General features: G+C 36.1%; 1 protein-coding gene and 1 long non-coding RNA gene across 4 annotated transcripts; one reads left to right on the forward strand and one right to left on the reverse strand.

Moving 5' to 3' along the window:
- The first annotated feature begins 752 nt into the window (after nt 1-752).
- On the forward strand, nt 753-19,072 carry LOC133841570 (facilitated trehalose transporter Tret1). 3 transcript variants are annotated; one of them, XM_062274148.1, is made up of 5 exons: nt 753-1,121; nt 7,592-7,634; nt 16,606-17,223; nt 17,287-17,538; nt 17,602-19,072. In XM_062274148.1, exons 3-5 carry the CDS (start codon nt 16,630-16,632, stop codon nt 18,175-18,177), a joined length of 1,422 nt encoding a protein of 473 aa, XP_062130132.1. In that variant the 5' UTR covers nt 753-1,121; nt 7,592-7,634; nt 16,606-16,629; the 3' UTR covers nt 18,178-19,072. The 3 variants fall into 3 exon arrangements, with proteins under 3 accessions (XP_062130132.1, XP_062130130.1, XP_062130131.1); XM_062274146.1 differs by lacking the exons at nt 753-1,121; nt 7,592-7,634 and adding an exon at nt 11,365-12,064; XM_062274147.1 differs by lacking the exons at nt 753-1,121; nt 7,592-7,634 and adding an exon at nt 11,366-12,013.
- Nucleotides 18,796-19,467, reverse strand: LOC133841574 (uncharacterized). Its single transcript, XR_009894322.1, has 2 exons — nt 19,084-19,467; nt 18,796-18,972 (listed from the first exon to the last, which is right to left on the reverse strand). It is a non-coding gene; the product is annotated as an uncharacterized LOC133841574 (long non-coding RNA).
- Between the last annotated feature and the right edge of the window lie 146 nt (nt 19,468-19,613).

Consider the following 19,613-nt stretch of genomic DNA (forward strand, 5'->3'; position numbering starts at 1 on the left):
TTTTCGCACACCATTGAGAAATTGCACAGATGATTACGTATGAAGCTTACGTTTCTTACGTAAGCTTTAACGAAATACGAAACCAGCGTCCTTTGCCAAGGACAATGCCCAGCACACAGCATCCCAAGGCGCACACACACACATACACAAACAAGACCTCACCTTCACACTCACACTGGTGCACACATCCTGTACGATGAGATGACGAAATTCGTGCATTTTACGCGACTAAAATTCCAGCTTCTTCCCACATTTGACGTCAGAGTTACGTTATTTTTTTTTACCTCATCGTTTATTCGATTTCTTCGAATCCATCATAAAGTTTAAATTGTCACAATAATAAGAACAACATTGAGTAAAAGCAGTGTAAATTTCCCACTTTGACGCAGCATCTCTGCCGCAGTGTCTGCGTCGCTGCCCGGCACAGTGTGATTGTAAAAATATGTAATGAAATATATAATGAAGAATGTAAAGAATAATTGAATTATTCCATGATTGCAAATTTATTCATAAAATAAAGAAATAAACACATGTTTTGCACGCACTTCATTCAAGTAAAATGTTTCTCGCAATACGCATTATTATTCTCAATTGTTAATAATATATTACAATTTGCGAGACTGACTGCTGTGAAAAACGTTTTATTTATAGATGTTTTTGCTGGCACTCGTGACACTGTGCGCAGTCGCCTCATCGTGAAATTCTGTCGAGCTACTTACCCAACAACGGAGGCCCGTCATATCAACGATATCAGTTGTTTTAGCGAATTCGTCGCGCGCGGTAACTAACAAGAGCGACGAGCTGAAAAGATTTCGTTTTTCCCCCATGTCCATGTCCATAATTTAGGTGTACTTGTGTACTCTCGGGGAGACCAAATGTTTCTGTAAAAAAAAAAATCAAGTGTATTAAACTGTAATTTTGTCTCTGTGCCTATCTGTTGGTTATTTTGTAATTTCGTATATTTTAATAAAATTACGCGCGCTTTCGAAAGCACAAATACCATCTGCCCTCCCCCCTATTAAGGACAATTCAAGTTCAAAGTGCTGCTGGAAGCTGCGGAGACAGAAAAAGCCTTCGAAAGCAAAAAGAAAACACGTGATTGTTGTTTTTGCCATCTTTGGGTAAGTTTTTGCCGGTCTCTGTACAGTTTGAAAGCCACTGCTGCAATTATAACGGACAATCAATTCGGCATCCGTTTTGTGCTGTTTCGGAAATTTAAAGAGAAATTACTAATTGAATGTGTACAAAAGGCAGACAATAAAAGTAATGAGCTAAGAACAATTATAAAATTAATTACATCCGATTAAAAGAACTGAAAAGAAAATTTTAATTAAAACGAAAATAATTTTTTGGTAGCTTTTAATTTACGGGTAGAATGAAAGTAGTGTAATTATATTAAAAGAAAATATAATTATAAATTATAATAAATGTTTACGATTGCTTTATAACAATTAAAATAAAACAATTTAATAATTGAGTGGTAAATATTTAATTACTTGTAGTTAGAATTGTATTACTCGAATATTAAATAAATAAATCTGGAGTATTATAATACAATAATCCTGCGATAAGAAGAAGTACTCAGGAAGTTCTACTTTTAAATAGAGCGCAATTATTGCTATCGCAACTTCACACAAATATGTTTATGTGGTTGGAGTGTTTATATCCCAAGTCTGAACAGTTCCTAATCACGCTCACTACAACAGAACTATATCAACTAGTGGCGTGTTATATTAATGGTCTAAGCTTAAAAAAAATGCTGACTTTAGCTTGAAATTTGCGAGACATTGGAACGTGCCAGTTGTCAACATTATGCAAAACAAATTGATTCATATCTGCAATAAGCATAATAAATATTCCCCGGTGACAAATGCAAAAATACGCATTGGTTTCCATACGAATAGGTAAAATTAAATAGAATTTCATCCCACAGACAGTTAAAGTAAAACATTACAGACTCAACCACAAAAAAAAAAATTCCCCAGTTTGAAGTTAATTATTTTGCTTGACACGTTACGCTGACTTTAGTTGATTTTGTTTTCAATAATGCGACTTTCTTATATTTGAAAAAGATTCACGTACTTAGGGATTTCCTGTTTAATGCACTATATTTTGTGGTCGGGATTGCGTTCTGATATTGCCTGATAAGGTTTATAAATTTTATGAATCCTACAATCACGATTAATACAGTTTTTCAAATGAATTTACTGATAGGCATTAAATCAGTTTGTCAATGCTTTTGCATCTACGTGCAATTACTGACGTACTCCCTATGAGCAAAATCTTCTAGTGAAAATCATTAACTACTACGGGAGAAAAGAGAATTCCCCTGAAATACAGCTACGCAATTGCAACCAGTAGTAATACTGCTTTAAACTAGACTGATCAACGAGGAAGTACCCTATATACATTTATGTTCACACACTTTTAGTTAAATCAACATGTTGATTAAGAATTTACATGTTAATAGCAAACTATATTTGTTTTTAGTTGCTCAACCCGCCGTCTGTGAAATGTGCAAAGGGTGTAGCAAAAAAGCACGGCGTAAACAAACCAAATGTTAATTAACACAGACTTAAATGAATGATTGCAATTTACGATGCGATGCACCCACAATAGGCTTAGTAGGAAATATGATAGATTTTCTAATCATGGATGCTACCTGGCGTCTGATAATTTGCATTTTGTGAAAAATAACAAATTGCTGGAATCATTATTTTTATTATTGTGCCCCGGGGGAATGAAAAATCGGGAAAAACATGTAACGGCACAAGTTAACATCCCCGCATCACGTGTGCACTATTCAAGTGACAGGTGAGTGTCGTTTTTTGAGGCGTAAAAAAGGCGTGGCAGGCGTGGCTGTGGCAGTTCCATCCACAGCTAGATGACGTCAAGCGACTCTGGGTCTTTTTTCACAGCCAATTTGTAAACAAGTTGGCCCAGCTACAGTTACAGTTACGGCCAAGTTGACTCGCATTGAACCTGGCTAATTGAAAATTTCCGATTGCATTTTGATTCAACGACAACAAAAGCAAAGGCGGAAAAGAAAATGAAACTATTCTGCCTGGGGTGAAAATATTTTAGGAGGCAGAACAAGTCACAAGAATTTAAAAGTATTTATTAGTTGAAAATCAAGTTCAAAAATGTTTATTTATTATGCAAAAAATACATATATAAATGAATATTTATGTATGTGGAAAGCCGCATGATAAATAGTGCAAAAAAGAAAAATTTCTTTGTGACGTCCACATGAAAAATTTGAGGGCGTATCACGTAGTCAACGCCCACGCATTGCGTATGGAAAATTTTTTGAATTAAAATTAAATATATACTAAGTAGACATCTAGACAAAATAACTCAACAGCTGAATGAATGCGTACGTAAAGAGTGCTAGAGATTATCTTTTGGAACTGTTCAGAGTTTTGCATAATATGTATTGTTTTTTTGTTTCTGTCGCAAGCATCACAAATTCGCTTAATAATATTTTTGCACTTATTTCAACAATTTTGTTTGTTTCTGTTGTTACGTATGAATGTAAACAAAGTCTTAACAACACTCGGAACGAATCGTATGATATTATTATTGAATTAAACTGCTTAAAAGTCACGTGTCAACGTTGTACTTTTTAGTTCTCGACATATCTCTTAATTACTATTAAATACAAGTGGTTAAATCTATCTTTAGATACTAATAAAAAACCGCAAACTCTTTGTAGATTATTTCTAAAAAAATATATCAAACAATTCTTGAACGTGATGAGATATAGGCTGCATATATTCTATATTATTTTTTGGCGCATAGTATCGATGTTATCCATGTGATATAGTATACCGATCTGAGTACATTCAACATATACACTGACGCAACAAAAAACAATGTTCTCCGTGCCAAATTTTGCCCAGAAAATATTCAGATTTCCGAGCACACACTGTACAACATAATAACATATCATATAATATATTTTTAAATAGAATTTCAGATTTTTTTTTCTTTTCATTTACCGATATAATAAATGTAGCTTAATTGTTGTTAAATAAACATTAGGTGCCATGTTCAATTTGAACAGCTGCAGTTAGGTTTGTTTTTATTGTCTTAGAACTAGAAGTATACATTAATTATACATTTAAGCAACTATTTGAAACGGAAATCGTGCATTGTACTTGATAATATTGGCATTTTGGAAAGGTTAATAGGATATGAAAACAACATCACACGAATGCCAATTGTCGAGAAGTTGATTGTGTTTTAATTTAAAATGTAAAATCATTAACGTAATTAACCTAAAAATACTAAGTTACTTTGTATCTTTAAAAGAAAGCAAGCTAAAGGCGGCAAAAATTACTCACAATACGTTATGTGGTTTATTTTTACAACTGTTTCGGTTTGGGACTCAAGGAAGTTATCGTTAAGGTTAAGAACTTATAACGGCTCGATCCGATTGCATCTGTTGCAAAACACGTTTTTCGTTTACTTTATTTTCGTGTTGCTTTTGAGCTTAATTTATTAAAAGTTCTGTTTCGATTTAGTGAACAAAATCACGTATTAAATTAATGATATTTGAGGATTTTATTCAAAATACTTTTAAAAGAGGAAGCAATTGAAATAATACAAACAAAGCAATGAAAATGAATTTAAACAATGTTTGTTCTCAGCGAAATCAAAGCTTATCACTAAACTATAGCACAACTGTAAAGATTAGGAAATATTAATTAATGTCAAAATTTCCATAAGTAACACGCCAGGTCTACAATAGCTTTATAGCTTAGTCAATAACTAGGTTCCGAAGCACGCAATAAGTCAACATTATTATTGTAACAGTTGTGAGTAAAAACAATTATTACTATCAGACTTATAAAGCGGTGTCAACAACAACAGTGACTGACTAATGCTCATCAAAATAGAATAGAAAAAACCAAAAATACATTGAAAACAATTACCGGTTCTAGAAAAGAAAAGTTAGCTGGTTTCGAAAAAAGTTTCCAAGCGGAAAACGTTATAAAGCTGTCCTGATATTTTACGTTAATTTATTTGCGTATCCCTCTCAGCAGAGTTGTAAAAACAACAGTTTAATTACCGTTCATTGGAACATATTTATTGATTATGGAGATAAGAGTTGTACCAAAGTGCCATCAACAATGATAAAGTGACCACTTATCTATGAGATCGTATGTTGCCATGGTTTCTATTTGTAGTTCTTTTCATAATTCGATTACAAGTGAAGTGCCCTCGGAACCCTCGACTGAAGTGTGGCACTTGATTTAATTACAGATCCTTAGCGTGGTCAAAGGGGAAAGCAATAAAATGCATGTGTGTACATAGTCTAGTATAAGGTTTAATGAGTTACTTGGAACAGCCTCAAATCTTATCAGTTCAACTGGCTACTGTTAGCTGTTATCAACGTGCACTCGTCTGTACTTTGTTCGATTGGTTGAGTTTACAACATTTTTCCTGCATTAGGGGCCCAGCATTCGCAACGAGCAACGCGTAAAGGAAAGCGACATCGACAGAAAAACCACCCAAGTGCTGGATCGTATTGTATTCAATTTAATTGAGATCCCAGCCGTTACGGCGGGCCTCTGGACTGGCGTCTTTGATAACCCCTGCGGTGATCTTTTGTTGTCGCGCTGTCGAGGCGACAAGTCCACGATGTTGTCCAATGCCAAGCGATGGCCATGCAAGTCGCCCACTCACCTTTCACAGATAATCGTACGACCGACGACTGTGTGCCACACTAATCAAATTGTTGCAAATTGATGATAGAGCAGCCATTTGGGGCTCGTCCCTATCTCCGGCAATTGACATCATTTCCTTGCGTCAATCTGTGCTGTGTTCGAATAACAACATATAGTATGAGACTTGAGACTTGGACTTGAGTGAATATTCCGTTGAACTCACAGATAATTCTCGAATACAATTTCAAAAATTCCTCAATGTTGAATTAAAACATTCCGCAGTTGTTGTAGGCGAGTTTGACTGTAATTACTTGAGATTATGAAGAAATATTCCAATTTCATTGTTTGTTTAATCGCACGTGTATAACCCTAGAGTCACAGTCTTTGAACTTGAACACTTGCGGTTGCTTCAAAGTTTCTTAAGAATTACAAAGTAGTTAGTAAAGCTCATGGTTGAACGGTTCATGAACGAAAGCCCGATTCAGCATTGATGTCGATCGATAGTCTATCTTAACCACAACTCCAGTTCTTTGTAATTCTCAGCATCCATGACTAAGTGTTTTAACAGTGATTAAAGTTAGTTATACAATATATAAAGTATAGTTAGGTGCATTTGATTAGCAGATAAATAATAGTAATGTATGATATCATCTAGTATCTCAGTGTTGTACTTGATTTTCTTATCTCTGTTGTCGTAAAGATTTCTTTTTATAAAACAAAAGTGCGCTCAATTGCCTCTAATAAATGCTCGAGGTAGTTGCTTCACTAATACTATTAGATTTTATCAGGCGCTTCATTCAAATATTTAATTTATTTCTTGTTGTGTGTGAATTTAATAAGGAAACTACTTGTTAACGGACGCGTGTGGTATTATTGTTATATATCCGCATCATTCCATGAGTTTGGGCGTGTATTTCGGTAAATAGAATAATACAACATTTTATATTGCCGGCTGTCAATCAAATAAAGAATGAGAGTATGTTTAGTACTTCATATTTGGATCAACACTGCAGTCAATAAATAACCGAAAATAAGCGCACCATATCTGAATAATATCTGGGGGGTCATAAAGCGATTTAGTGGTATAACACCCATATGAAATATCGCGATAAGCCGCGGGAAAACTAAAACGATAACTCATCGATGCTCGGTGCAATATATATGGCTAAACAATCATATAAACACTCATATATATGTATGTATATAGCCATCGTATTCATCGTGTGGTATTGAAATATAGATAAGACTAGCGCTGTGTTTAGGTTATGCTGATAAGCGCACTTCTCGATTAGTGAGCGTCGTCTTATATTCTCAAGTGTCTAAATACGCACTTAAGTACTATGCGGGAAAATCAATAGGTTTTAATATTTTGGAACATATGGTCTTGAGATTTGTTTAGGATATTTGACACCCGCAAATTGTGAAATGAGTTTTACGGCTTAGGTCAGGAAGTGCGCCTAAATAAATAAGTATGTAAATCCATTTGAGATGTGCTTCAGAATATATAATTTCATTTTCAGAAATTTCACTTAAACCGAAGATTGAAATGAAAAAAAATGTATAACTCGTACAGGAAATTAACCTCATATGTTATATAAAATTTAAAACATATGTATCATCATTTATTTAAATTGTTAAATAATAAATGCGCCGAAAATTGACTGTGTAATCAACACGTTTAGTGCGAGTGCTTGCCTAGTACAGTTTTAGAAGCGCTTGTTTTCTCGCGTTCGTGTACAGTTTTGGTAGCAATGCATAAGCTATTGCACGACATGATATTCAAACTGTAGAAAAGCTTGTTTAGAAGCTTTGAGTGCAACGAGTGCTTTTGTCCGTTATAAATTGAAGGCGCAATAAATGTGAATTAATTCAAATCAATAAATTTAATAAACAAATGCATTTTATTGTTTTATTTACAGAAACTTATACGAACTTGGGATTTAATAGCAATTTAAATCAAAGGTAATTTATTTATTACTACTATATTAAATCATTGAATACTTTATTGTTATATCGAATTAATGTTTGCGCATAATTTGAGATACATTTTAACAACGGGAATTATATATTTATTTATATTTGGAAAATGAAAAGTTGAGAAACTTTAGAAAGAGACAGACTAGCAAATTAGTGTGTTTACAATGTGGCAATTGTGACAGTTTCAAAAAGTTTTTGGCAGCCAAGCGAATGTCTTGTTATTGTTCTGGTTCTTGCCTCCACACATTCACATTCACATTCATTTCGTTTTCATACTCAAGGACGCATCAGCCGATGTTGCACGTAGATACATTGACCTTCAGTCAGGCGAGGGCGTCGTATCGATTTTTAAGCTAAGCCGTAATCCGAAAGACGACGGCCTAAAGAAAAAGTAAATGCGATTTATCGAGTAAATGGACGCGTGTTACATCGCAAGTTCAAATGTAGGTCAAACCAAATAAAATAATGACAAATCAGCGAAAATCTCATAGTTGCACTTGAACTGCCGGAGAATCGCGTGATTTGTGTGGCAACAACAGCAACTATTGTAGATAAACGGCACTGAAATTGTAGCTCAAATCTTGAAATATATGATGTGTGTGCTGAGTACAAATATAAATATATCTGCAGCTGCATGTGTGTCGATGCGAGAGCGTATACGTGTGTGTGTGTGTGTGTGTGTATGTGATGAGGGGCACGTCTGCCGGCGATTGCTGATTGGCCAAGTGTTTTGGGGCTTGGCTCTTGTGACGTCACACGCACCGCTAACCGAAATACATGCTGAAATGTAAATGTATCTGTGAGATACATTTCGCATGACGTCGCTGGCATTGACGTAGTTCACCGCACCGCACAGCACCGCACTGCTCACACACACACACATTCAGCCTAATGAGCTTTTTACGTAACACTTGGCGATGCGGGGGGGCTCTAGAGAGTTTCGCCGTTTGCTCAGCACTAACTGTTCGTCTGTGCTCCGTAATTAGTATACACACACAATGCTAAGAGTGCACCATTGCGTGCTCTGGTCATGCCCCATAGGTACATACCAGCAGATACATAAAAACAGAAACAGCTATACTCTACACACTTGGTATGCTAGCATGCTTTTAGGCGCTCTGCGCGCCTGATCCAACCGTGAAGCGTGCCAAATGTTTGGTTGTATTTCAGTCCCAGCTTGCTGCGGTTTTAACAGATGTAGATACAAGATACAACGCGTACTCACTTTCACTGCGCATGCATTAACTACGTCATACTTAAAAGCGAGCCAGTTGAACACTTTGTTAAAGTTGTACAGTGAAACTTCACTTAAATGAACTGAGATATGCAAAAGAATAGATCTTTAAAAAGAAAATTAATATTTTATTGGTCAATCTAAGAAAATGGGTTTATGGTTATTCTTCGGCAAAATAAATTTTGAAATGAAGAGGAATAATAAAATAATATTATATACTAAGAAATGTCAAAAATACTGAACTCAATGAATAGTTTATTATTTAGTTATTTTCTTGACATTTGTATTCAACTAAATTTGATTACAAATATTTGAATAAATTGTATAAACAGATTTTAGTAGTTTATAATTTATTACTATAAAGAACCATTATAGAATGCCTACTTGCATTTCCACACACAACGATTATCTACCTATGGTAAATAGATAACATTTTTTTATATAATCGAAAGTTTGTTTAATAGTTTTTGTTTTGCTGCTATTTGTTTGTGTGATATGCGTGCATAATGAGCTCATTTCCTAAGCCACAGTTGACGCGTACCGTCGTAACATTTGTTTATAGCATTGTCATGTTTATTCATTTGCCTATTATACCCTGTAAATGTTTGTAAAGGCATAGGCTAGATACAATCAAGAATACTTTAAGCATACAAATTTAATTTTATTAGAAAGTATTTTAAATTGTAATATAGATATCAAATAAAACATATTTATAGATGATTTTCATTTAAGAAAAGCATATCTCATAGTCGCTATTGCCTGTCCACCTAGTTGTTGACTATGTGGAACAAGAATTTCAATAAATTTACACAGACTGACACTCATATGTGCTTGCTCAAATACTCAACGAATTGTGCCTCCATGCACTCATTGACTGAGTACCTCATTTTCATTATGGAATATACATATATTATGTTAGGTTTTCTCGTATATCAGGAAGACAAACGTGATGCATTGAACACATGCATCGATGCATAAGAAAAACACAAACAGATATTTCCCCCAGATACTGAGTAGAAGCGACAAGAATGAATGCGTCTTTATCGTAAAGTACATAAAAGAAAATTCTCATTCTCTCTCTTGTCGGACTCGTGCATTTTTCGTATCGAATGCAAACAATGTAAATAGCTGGCTGGAGTTGAGCTGTGTACACGTTTTTGTATATGGAAATGCATATATTTACACTGTCCCCACATGTGTGTATGCATCTATAGATATATCTATCTATAATGCATCTAGATTATGGGCAATTTGAATCATTTTGCTTTCTTTTCCTCGCACTGAATCTGGAGCATTGAAATGAAATGCATAACAAATGTCAGCGGGGAAAATTAATTTGCGTAATTAAATCTGTAAATATATTTAACAGGTTCTTTGTGTAAGCGAATCGAACAAAGGATTTCTGGAAATATATTGTAAATAAAATAGTGTATTAACCCTGAAATGACATTTGTAAATGGGACATTGATTGAGTAAAGCGAATTGCAGTGCGTGTTAAACACTTTTTAAGACTTAAAGTTAAACAATATATTTTTAACTTAATAATGAACATTTCCTACAAATTCCTAACTAATAATAATTACTCAACTTTTGAAGAATAAATTGTAGTTGATATTAAAGTAACACGCTCCAATAATTTGTTTGAATACTAATAAGATAAAACAGTCTCATCACTTCAATTGAGAACTTCATTCGAAAACTTTCCAGCTGCTATTCATTATTTATGAATAAATTATACATGCCTTTAAGTAAAGTTTTAACACTCCAATAACTCTATACATATATAGTTAAAGGGTTCCTAATTGGTCAACATTTTAGCAATTGATTTATTTAGCTCGAATTGATCCCAGTTAGTTTTGCATTTTGTAAGTTTTTGGGTAAATGCCGACGATTATATGGTTGTGTACTATATGCAAGAACTTTACAATCAGGCATACATTTACATGCATTGTAACGCAATTGAGGTCACATGGAAGTGAGCAGAAGTGAGGATCGTTAGCCTTCTGCATGTTCGTGCTCGCAAAAGCGGCGAAGTCGTCGCTCGCCTTGAAACTCAAAGTGAATGCAACTGCAGACTGCACTTAACAACAACAACAACAACAACTAGAAGCAAAACAACAACAACAAGAAGAACAACTGTCTGTTGCTGATGCAAAATAAGAAAGCGAAAAGAAAACGAAGAACAAAAATCAAAGGCGCTTACAATTCCAGTTTGTTGCAAGTCAATAGCCTCAGTGGCCACCCCACCGCTTGGTGGACCAGCGAGAGAGCGGCACAAAGAGAGCGCGACACACACACACACAGCAAAGAAGAGAGAGAGAGCTGAGAGAGAGCGAGCGAACGTCTGAGTGATAGTCCATTATCCAGTGTAGAGCCCGGCGTTGCTGGTTTTATGATTTGGCGCGTCATTTGCGAGCCAACAGTCGCTGCGTGCGGTTAAAAAATAAGAGATATACAGATACGTTTTTTTTTCGTTTCAAACCTCTGAGATACCATTCATCGAGTCAGTCTGTCAGTCTGTGTGTAGAACATTGCGTGTGAGCTGCGTGTGTGTCTTGGCCAAAGGGACAAACGAAGTGCAGTTAATAGTAGACAGCAACATGTTTGCCAAGCATCGCGCATGCGCCTAAAAGTATACTCGACATTTGCGACGTGGGTGGGCAACGCATTTAAAGGACAAACGTCTGTTCGGGCACGGCCAAAGGACATTCGAACTTCTCGCCTATTATTCAACAATCTTGGCAATTGCAAAACCCAAAAAAAAAACAAAAAATAAAAGAAATAATCACAAACAAAACGACGTGCTTCACAAATTAAACAAACTGAAACAAAAGCAAACGCATTGAATACCAAACATATCCACAAGTGACATAATACACATCAAAAAGAAAAGACGAGCTTTCAAATTGTGTTTAAGCAATCAATTAGTGCGTCTCGCAGCTATAAACTACAATCTATATCTCGTGAAACAAATACATATATACATATATCTGGCAATATGTCAACGGCATCCTATAGCAATTCCAGCGGCGATGAGGCCAATAAAAAGGCCGAGGCCCAGAACGAGGAGAGCTCCCACCTGCTGGAGACGAACGAGACAAACGGTGCCAAATATGGCTCCCGGCAAGCGGTAAAAATAGTCAAAGCTAATGCCACTGAAAGTGCCAATGCCAGTCCGCAAGTAATGAGCCATATCGCATATATTTACCAAACTTTTTGCTAACTGGTGCTGGTACTAAAACCCCATATTAACATAATTTAAGTAACTCTCCACTTTTCGAAATGTATTTGCCGACTTTGTCTATGTTTGACCTTGACAAAGAAAGAACGAAAAAAACAAACTGGAGTTGCCTAATTAGCGTTATGCGAAGTGAATTTCTGTCCAGTTGGCTTGCCGGAAATATCATAAATATTTACTCAGTATGCTATCTCAGAGAGGGAAAGCTAATAATGCTATCATAGAAATCCAGAGTAGAGAGAGTAGTTAGAGTCGATCTCAAAAAGAAATTTTGTACTGAAAAATCTTCCAAAAAACAACTCAATTTACTAACAATTATGTCAAAACAGATTCGAATTCTTCCCATAAGTAAATATCTCTATATTTGAGCATATGAAGTTCAGAGAGGGAAAGCTAATAATGTTATCATAGAAGTCAGAGTAGAGAGAACTACAGTCGATCTCAAAAAGAAATGTTGTACTGAAAAATCTTTAAAAAAACAACTCAATTTACTAACGATTATGTCAAAACAGATTCGAATTCTTCCCATAAGGAAATACCTCTATATTTGAGCATATGAAGTTCAGAGAGGGAAGCTAATAATGCTATCATAGAAGTCAGAGTAGAGAGAACTACAGTCGATCTCAAAAAGAAATTATGTACTGAAAAATCTACCAAAAAACAACTCAATTTACTAACGATTATGTCAAAACAGATTCGAATTCTTCACATAAGGAAATACCTCTCTATATTTGAGCATATGAAGTTCATGTGTTCGGAAACGCGCCCAACCATAATCCGCATTACGGATGTGATTCAAAGCGAACGCATAAAACAAAAACAAAAATATTCACCAGTCATTTCATTGAATGCATTGTCCGGAACATGTTTGAAATAATTAAATTACATTTAGGTTTTTTTGTTGGGTTTTTCGTGCTTAGCTGTTGCTCTCTTATTATTGTAAATTAAGCAAACAAAATATTATTATTTTCACTGCTAATGACTCACGTGCTTGTGATCTATACGCCCCCTCATTGGGGACCAGCTCTAGCGATAAGGTCGCTTATCATTTCGGTGCTTTCTGCAGAAAAGCATTTGAAAGTAGTTTCGTTTTGTTATTAATGAATGATTTTTGTTTATCATGTCTGCGGCATCTTGCGACCTTGTCCAACTTAAAAAACACACAAGCGAAGAAAAAAAATAAAAACCATAAAAATTGATCGAAAATAGAAAGTTTTTTGGTATACTTGTACCCCTATCCAATTAACTGATAAGCCCTCAAAAAAACAAAAAAAAAATATCAAAAATATAGATATGAAAAAATGCTGACATATATGTATGTCGAACGAAACCACAAAGACTTAGAGTAAATATGGTTAACAAATTGACGTTAATGATATTCAGCAACATTATGAGCATTAGGCAAAGTTTCCCATATAATGATCATTGATTAGTAGATATTGTTATCTAATAATTATTTAAAATGTAGCTTAAGTTTTGATATGAATATATTTATTTGTCACTCTGATTGAAATGATTCAATTGATTGAGCACCAAATGAAGCGACAGTTGCGACACTCTCGCTGTCTAAGTATAGCACAAACTTGGGTGTACATAAAGATTTACTAGCTGAGCATAAATAAATAATAGATATATGCATTTCATTTCAACTGATCTAATAATAGCATAGAGTATTTTCAGACTATTTCCTAAACCATTGCGGGTATTTTTCTTATATGGAATATTTCTTAATTAAGAAATAAACTTGTTCTGAATATCCAGAAAATACGCGAGGAATTTTTATTGGATAAAAATTCACATGTGTAAACGTGTTATGCATTTGCATCATAAAATTTTATGTTCATTACTAATTTATTCAGGTAGCCGGGAATTTTACAGCTAACGACCATTTAAATTAAATTTCGCTGAAAACTCAGGAAATAATCTTCTTTGGGGAATAAAAATGCAGTTAATTTTTACTCTGCGTATTCCCTTAGGTGACATTGAAACGAACTTGAGACACAAGGACTAAGCTATGGCAATGACATTCGGCTATCATGTTGACCCGGCTCGAAGTGAGAGAGAGAGAGAATACTTAGGCGTAGTTGCGTAGGAGGCCAACAACAACAAGTTATTGGGCCGGTTAACTGCCAACGTTAATCTAAATATAGTTGAGAGCATTCTGACCACATAAGCCAACACAGCATAGCAAAATATCGATTTCAGACACCGACTTTGGTTAACAGCCACGTCGGAGGTGTGTCCCCAGTCACGTTAAGAGCAACAGCAACAACAACAACAACAAGAATAACAAGAACAGCGAAAGCTAATGCAACTGCAGCAGGCGCGTGGGCGCGTCTCTTTGCGGTTGCAACTCTCGGCCAGCATTTGCCATATGCGGAAATGAATATTGCGTTCCACACTGACGTGGGCTGTGATTGGATATATGTATAGTGTACGAGCATGTGGATGTATTATATTTATGGGATTGCAGCTGAGATTAAACCACATACTTTTAGTGGGCGGCAAATACGATAAAGTAAATGGCTAAAGGAAACGACAGCTAGCAGAGAGGAGCAAAGTTAACTAGACGTTTAACGATGAAGACTGCAGACTATGAAAATATGAAATGTGTTCTATGAAAATGGATTGTCATTAAATTAAATATGGTCTTAAATCTTAAATTAACAACTTACTTATTTAAAATGGACAACAGCGTATACTTAATTTAGTAATATGATAAATCGCAGAAATAATTGAAATCATGTTGAGCTTTAATGCTTGTATACACATAATCAACTTTTCAATCCACCATTACATGCAAATTTCAATTTAAAACTACAATTCAAGTAGCAGTCATAAATATAATCTACGTATACTTAATTTTACTAGGTCGCATTAGAGGCAATAAAAAGAATTAGGTAAAGCTTTTGCCGGAGCTTTCATTGACTACAAGTCCATTGACGTTTGATACTGAATTATCGTTTATTAATTGGCAGAATTATGGCCATTCCCAGGTACACACAGATAATACCCTAAGTATTTAGTACCTTTCATCGATAGCGATGTAATTTATGGCCAGGAAGCGTGCCAGGGCCAAGGCTGGCAAATGTTTAATTGGCAGCGCTTCAGCACACCCATATCTTATATGTAATATATATTAATAAGTTCGCAATAATATAATGCAAACCCATTCATTTTGAGGGCGTTCTATTTATTCGAAGTTTAGTTTTGTTTAGTTCAGCAGCGCAAGCAAGTGGCAAATGTTGCCTTTATTTAAATTATTCGTAGATTCGCTAAGGATATACAAAGCACCCAAATTAATGTTAAGGTAACAGCAGAATATTTACAAAGTGTTAACAGTCGGAAATTTAATTGATATGATGCGTTCAGAGTTCAGATCTTAAAGGTCCGTTAACAGCCAAAGATCTCAAGTTAATATAATATTAAGTTGATAACACAACAATTCCAGAAAGTTAACAGTGGTTTTCTTAAAATATTCATGATATCCTATATTGTGTTCAGAGTTTAGTTTTGCTTATTCTCAATCATATTAATGTAATGTAATAATTTACAGAGTGTAAGAATAAAAATGAATCGATGTATTCATAGTTTAGTTCTCCTTATTCTTTATGAAATTGCCACTTATTTTTTTTCACAAAGTGACATTGTGCAAGCTAAGTTAACAGGAAATAACCTAATATTTACAGGTTGTTAACATTAATAACATCATAGCCCAGCTCTGCTTGTTCCCAATCATTTACCTCTTAACAAAGTGGCACTGTTATAGCTTGAACAGCCACTTAAGTACTGTTAACAGTGCTGTAAGATTAAGTGGTTCTCTAATAATATAGCACTTTCGTTCAAGTTATATACTTAGTTAGTTTGCCCCCTTGATAAAGTAAGATTAGACTATCTACACATCCATAAATATATTCTCCAATTGAAAGTAATCTTTCAGCATTCCAATGCCCAATATTTTGTGCACTTGTTGCTAATTATGGTTTAATAGCCTCAAAATTAACTCTCGCAGTCGGAAATCAAACTGTTGCACCCAGCGAATTGAGGAAATCACTACTTGTTATTTATCTGGAAGACCTATCAGCAAATAGTTAATTCCTATGAATGTTCGCACGTTCCTTTTGCGTGTTATCAGTAAGCCGGGGTCTTATATACCACGAGCCTGTCCTTCTGTTTACTTCACAACATTTTGACAGCTGGGGGTAGTGTGGAAAATTTGTCTCAAACAACTTGGCGAAAAAAAAAGGTCGGGCTAACACTATCGCAGCGTCATAAAGCTTCTAATCGCCGGGTGAGGGGCATAATCATGAGGCTTATTGCCCAACGGCGATTCGATTGATTTGATAATACATCGCCATCAACAGAGTCAGGTAGTTAGTCAGGTACTCCAACCGTGTTCACACACCAAGTACTATAATAGTTACACACTTGAAGTCACCATTGGTTAACGTATATTTTGTGCTTCGTTATTATTCGTTCGACAGGATCAGGAGAATCTATTGGGCAACATGGTGCACACGTCCACGGAGAACAAGTCGAGAACACTGCCACAATATGTGGCAGCCTTGGCAGCAGCTGGTGGCGCCTTTGCTGCCGGTACTTTGCTCGGCTGGACATCGCCCTCAGAGAATGAGATCACCGAAGGAGATGCCTATAGCTTTGATGTCAACGATGAGCAATTCTCATGGATTGGCGCCTTCATGACGCTGGGTGCTGCCGTTGTCTGCATTCCAATTGGTTTCCTCATCAATTTCATTGGACGCAAGTGGACCATGTTGTTGCTCGTCCTGCCCTTCGTCCTAGGCTGGGCGCTGTTGATCTGGGCCCAAAATGTGGTCATGATGTACATTGCACGTTTCATTTTGGGTATCGCTGGCGGTGCCTTTTGTGTTACGGCTCCCATGTACACTGGTGAAATCTCGCAGAAGGATATTCGCGGCACGCTGGGAAGCTTCTTCCAGTTGATGATCACTATTGGCATTCTGTTTGTGTACGGTGTTGGCTCTGGTCTTAACGTGTTCTGGATGAGCATCGTTTGTGGCTTGCTGCCCATCATCTTTGGCATCATTTTCTTCTTCATGCCGGAGTCGCCCACCTATTTGGTAAGTAACTCAAAAGCTCTTGAATTTTGAGAGATAAACTAATAGATAATATTTTCTCTATAGGTTTCAAAGAATCGCTCGGAGGCTGCCATCAAGTCCATTCAATGGCTGCGTGGCAAAGAGTATGACTACGCCCCAGAGATGGAGGAACTGCATCAGATTGACCGTGAGATTCGTGAGCAGGAGGTTAATATTTGGGCTGCCCTGACCCGTCCAGTGACCATCAAGGCCATGAGCATCAGCTTGGGTCTCATGTTCTTCCAGCAAGTGAGCGGCATCAACGCTGTCATTTTCTACTCCGCTGGCATCTTTACGGTAGGCATTTCATCAAAATGAATAGTGGCTTTCGGTGTTTAATTTAGTTTTATTCATTTACAGGCAGCAAAGACTGGCATCAATGAGAGTATGTCGACCATTTTGATTGGTGTTATGCAAGTCGTGGCCACCTTTGTCTCCACCCTGGTTGTGGACAAGCTGGGACGTCGCATTCTGCTGCTCGCCTCGGGCATTGTGATGGCTCTTTCCACCACTGCCATCGGTGTGTACTTCTTTTTGAAGGACCAGAATGAGTCTCAAGTGGAGAATCTTGGCTGGCTGCCAGTGACCAGCTTGTGCGTCTTCATTATCATGTTCTCCATTGGCTTCGGCCCGGTACCATGGCTGATGATGGGTGAACTGTTTGCCACCGATATCAAGGGATTCGCTGGCTCCATTGCAGGCACTACCAATTGGGTGCTGGCCTTCATCATCACGAAGACATTCAAGAATCTTACCGATGGATTGGGCACTGGCGGCACCTTCTGGCTGTTCGCTGGCCTCACCGTTGTCGGCATCGTCTTCGTCTTCTTCATTGTGCCCGAGACGAAGGGCAAGAGTCTGAACGAGATTCAGCAGGAGCTCGCCGGCAATCGCAGTGTAGTGGAGCAATCGAATGGCGTGCAGAGCAAAAAGTGAACGAGCTTTGCTTTCAGTTAAATGATTTTTACATTTTACGTTATGTTAAGTGCAGGTCAAGTTCCGTTTTCAATATGAGCACAGCAAAGCAGACAGATAGACAGAATGGAAGAGAATGAAGGGAATGGGAGAGTTTGCAAGAATGAAGACTGAAGGTCAAGTGCATAATAGACAGATATATATAATATATGTATATGTTAGGGCTCTGTTAAGTTACTGTTAACGCACTGTTAGCTCAACCACACACACACAACACAACACACACACACACTTTAACCGCCATTGTGTTTTGTTTTATTTCCGTTTCTTGCTAACTTCACGCGGCCATACAAAAGACAATAGAATTTAAACAGTAAGTGCTATATATATACACACACATACATACTAACACGTACTATAATATATGCATACTCAAATCTGAAAATTGGAACAATCCTTTTTAAATGGTATTTATAGCAAATATTCAAATGCTTTGTGTGTATTTATATAGATCAATGAATTACTGTCGGTTTAATAACTGTCTGTTGTGCGTAATTCGAAACATTCAGTTTTTTTTAATATATAAATTGTATTTACATTAAGCATTTTAGCGTCTGTTTTATTTGTAAGCCATGCATATTTATTGTCGAAACGATTTTTATAATTTTTAATGGAACAAACAAACAAAAATTAAACATATTCAATCACACAATCGCTGTTTACTCGCATCACACAACAGCTCAAAAGTTACATGCGTTATATCATTGTTACAATAATCTGCATCCAATTTTTTTAAAATATCGATGTAAATTCTATCTAAAAAATCAAATGTATGTACATCACACGCGATGCAGTTAAATATGTAGTGAAAAAATATATTAAATATATGTATGTTGTAAATAAACTTGAAAACAAATCTTTTATTACCATTGTCTTTTGGGTAACATTAAAATTTATCTTCAAATGTTTTATTTCCGTCCTCAAGTTTCTCTACATCGTCGGTTATCATCTTATCTTCACACTCTTCAAAGACGTCTTCTTCATCATCTTGCTTAGGCGTTTGATTATTTTCTGAATTCTCATTCGGTACTCCATCAATGACCAGCGGCTTCCTCTTGTGAAGCGTAACCAATGAAAGAGTATTTAACGAAGCCTCTAGCCGCTCCATGCGCTCAATCAAACTGGCCACACGTCTATTATAATCTTCAAGCTGATTCGTTTGCTGGCTGCAATTCATTGTGAAGCCGCTTAGCAAACAAAATGTAATATGAATTTGGTATTATATAATTTTGAAACCACCTGAGAAACACTCTTAACAACTAACTGACAAACAATATTAGTTGAGTGTTATATTGATATATTTAACAGAGCTAGCATGATCGAAAACATTATTCAAGTAAGGTAAGTTTTGAAATATATGCCACAAATTCAATTGAATGAAATAGAATAGAGCACTG

Source organism: Drosophila sulfurigaster, chromosome 3 (assembly GCF_023558435.1).
Source record: "Drosophila sulfurigaster albostrigata strain 15112-1811.04 chromosome 3, ASM2355843v2, whole genome shotgun sequence".
Classification (NCBI taxonomy): Eukaryota; Metazoa; Arthropoda; class Insecta; order Diptera; family Drosophilidae; genus Drosophila; species Drosophila sulfurigaster.

Coding starts and splice junctions, on each gene's coding strand:
- LOC133841570 (XM_062274146.1), top strand. CDS start 11,882: ATGTCAACGGCATCCTATAGCAATTCCAGCGGCGATGAGGCCAATAAA. Junction 17,224..17,286: donor CGGAGTCGCCCACCTATTTG/GTAAGTAACTCA, acceptor TTTTCTCTATAG/GTTTCAAAGAATCGCTCGGA. Junction 17,539..17,601: donor ACTCCGCTGGCATCTTTACG/GTAGGCATTTCA, acceptor ATTCATTTACAG/GCAGCAAAGACTGGCATCAA.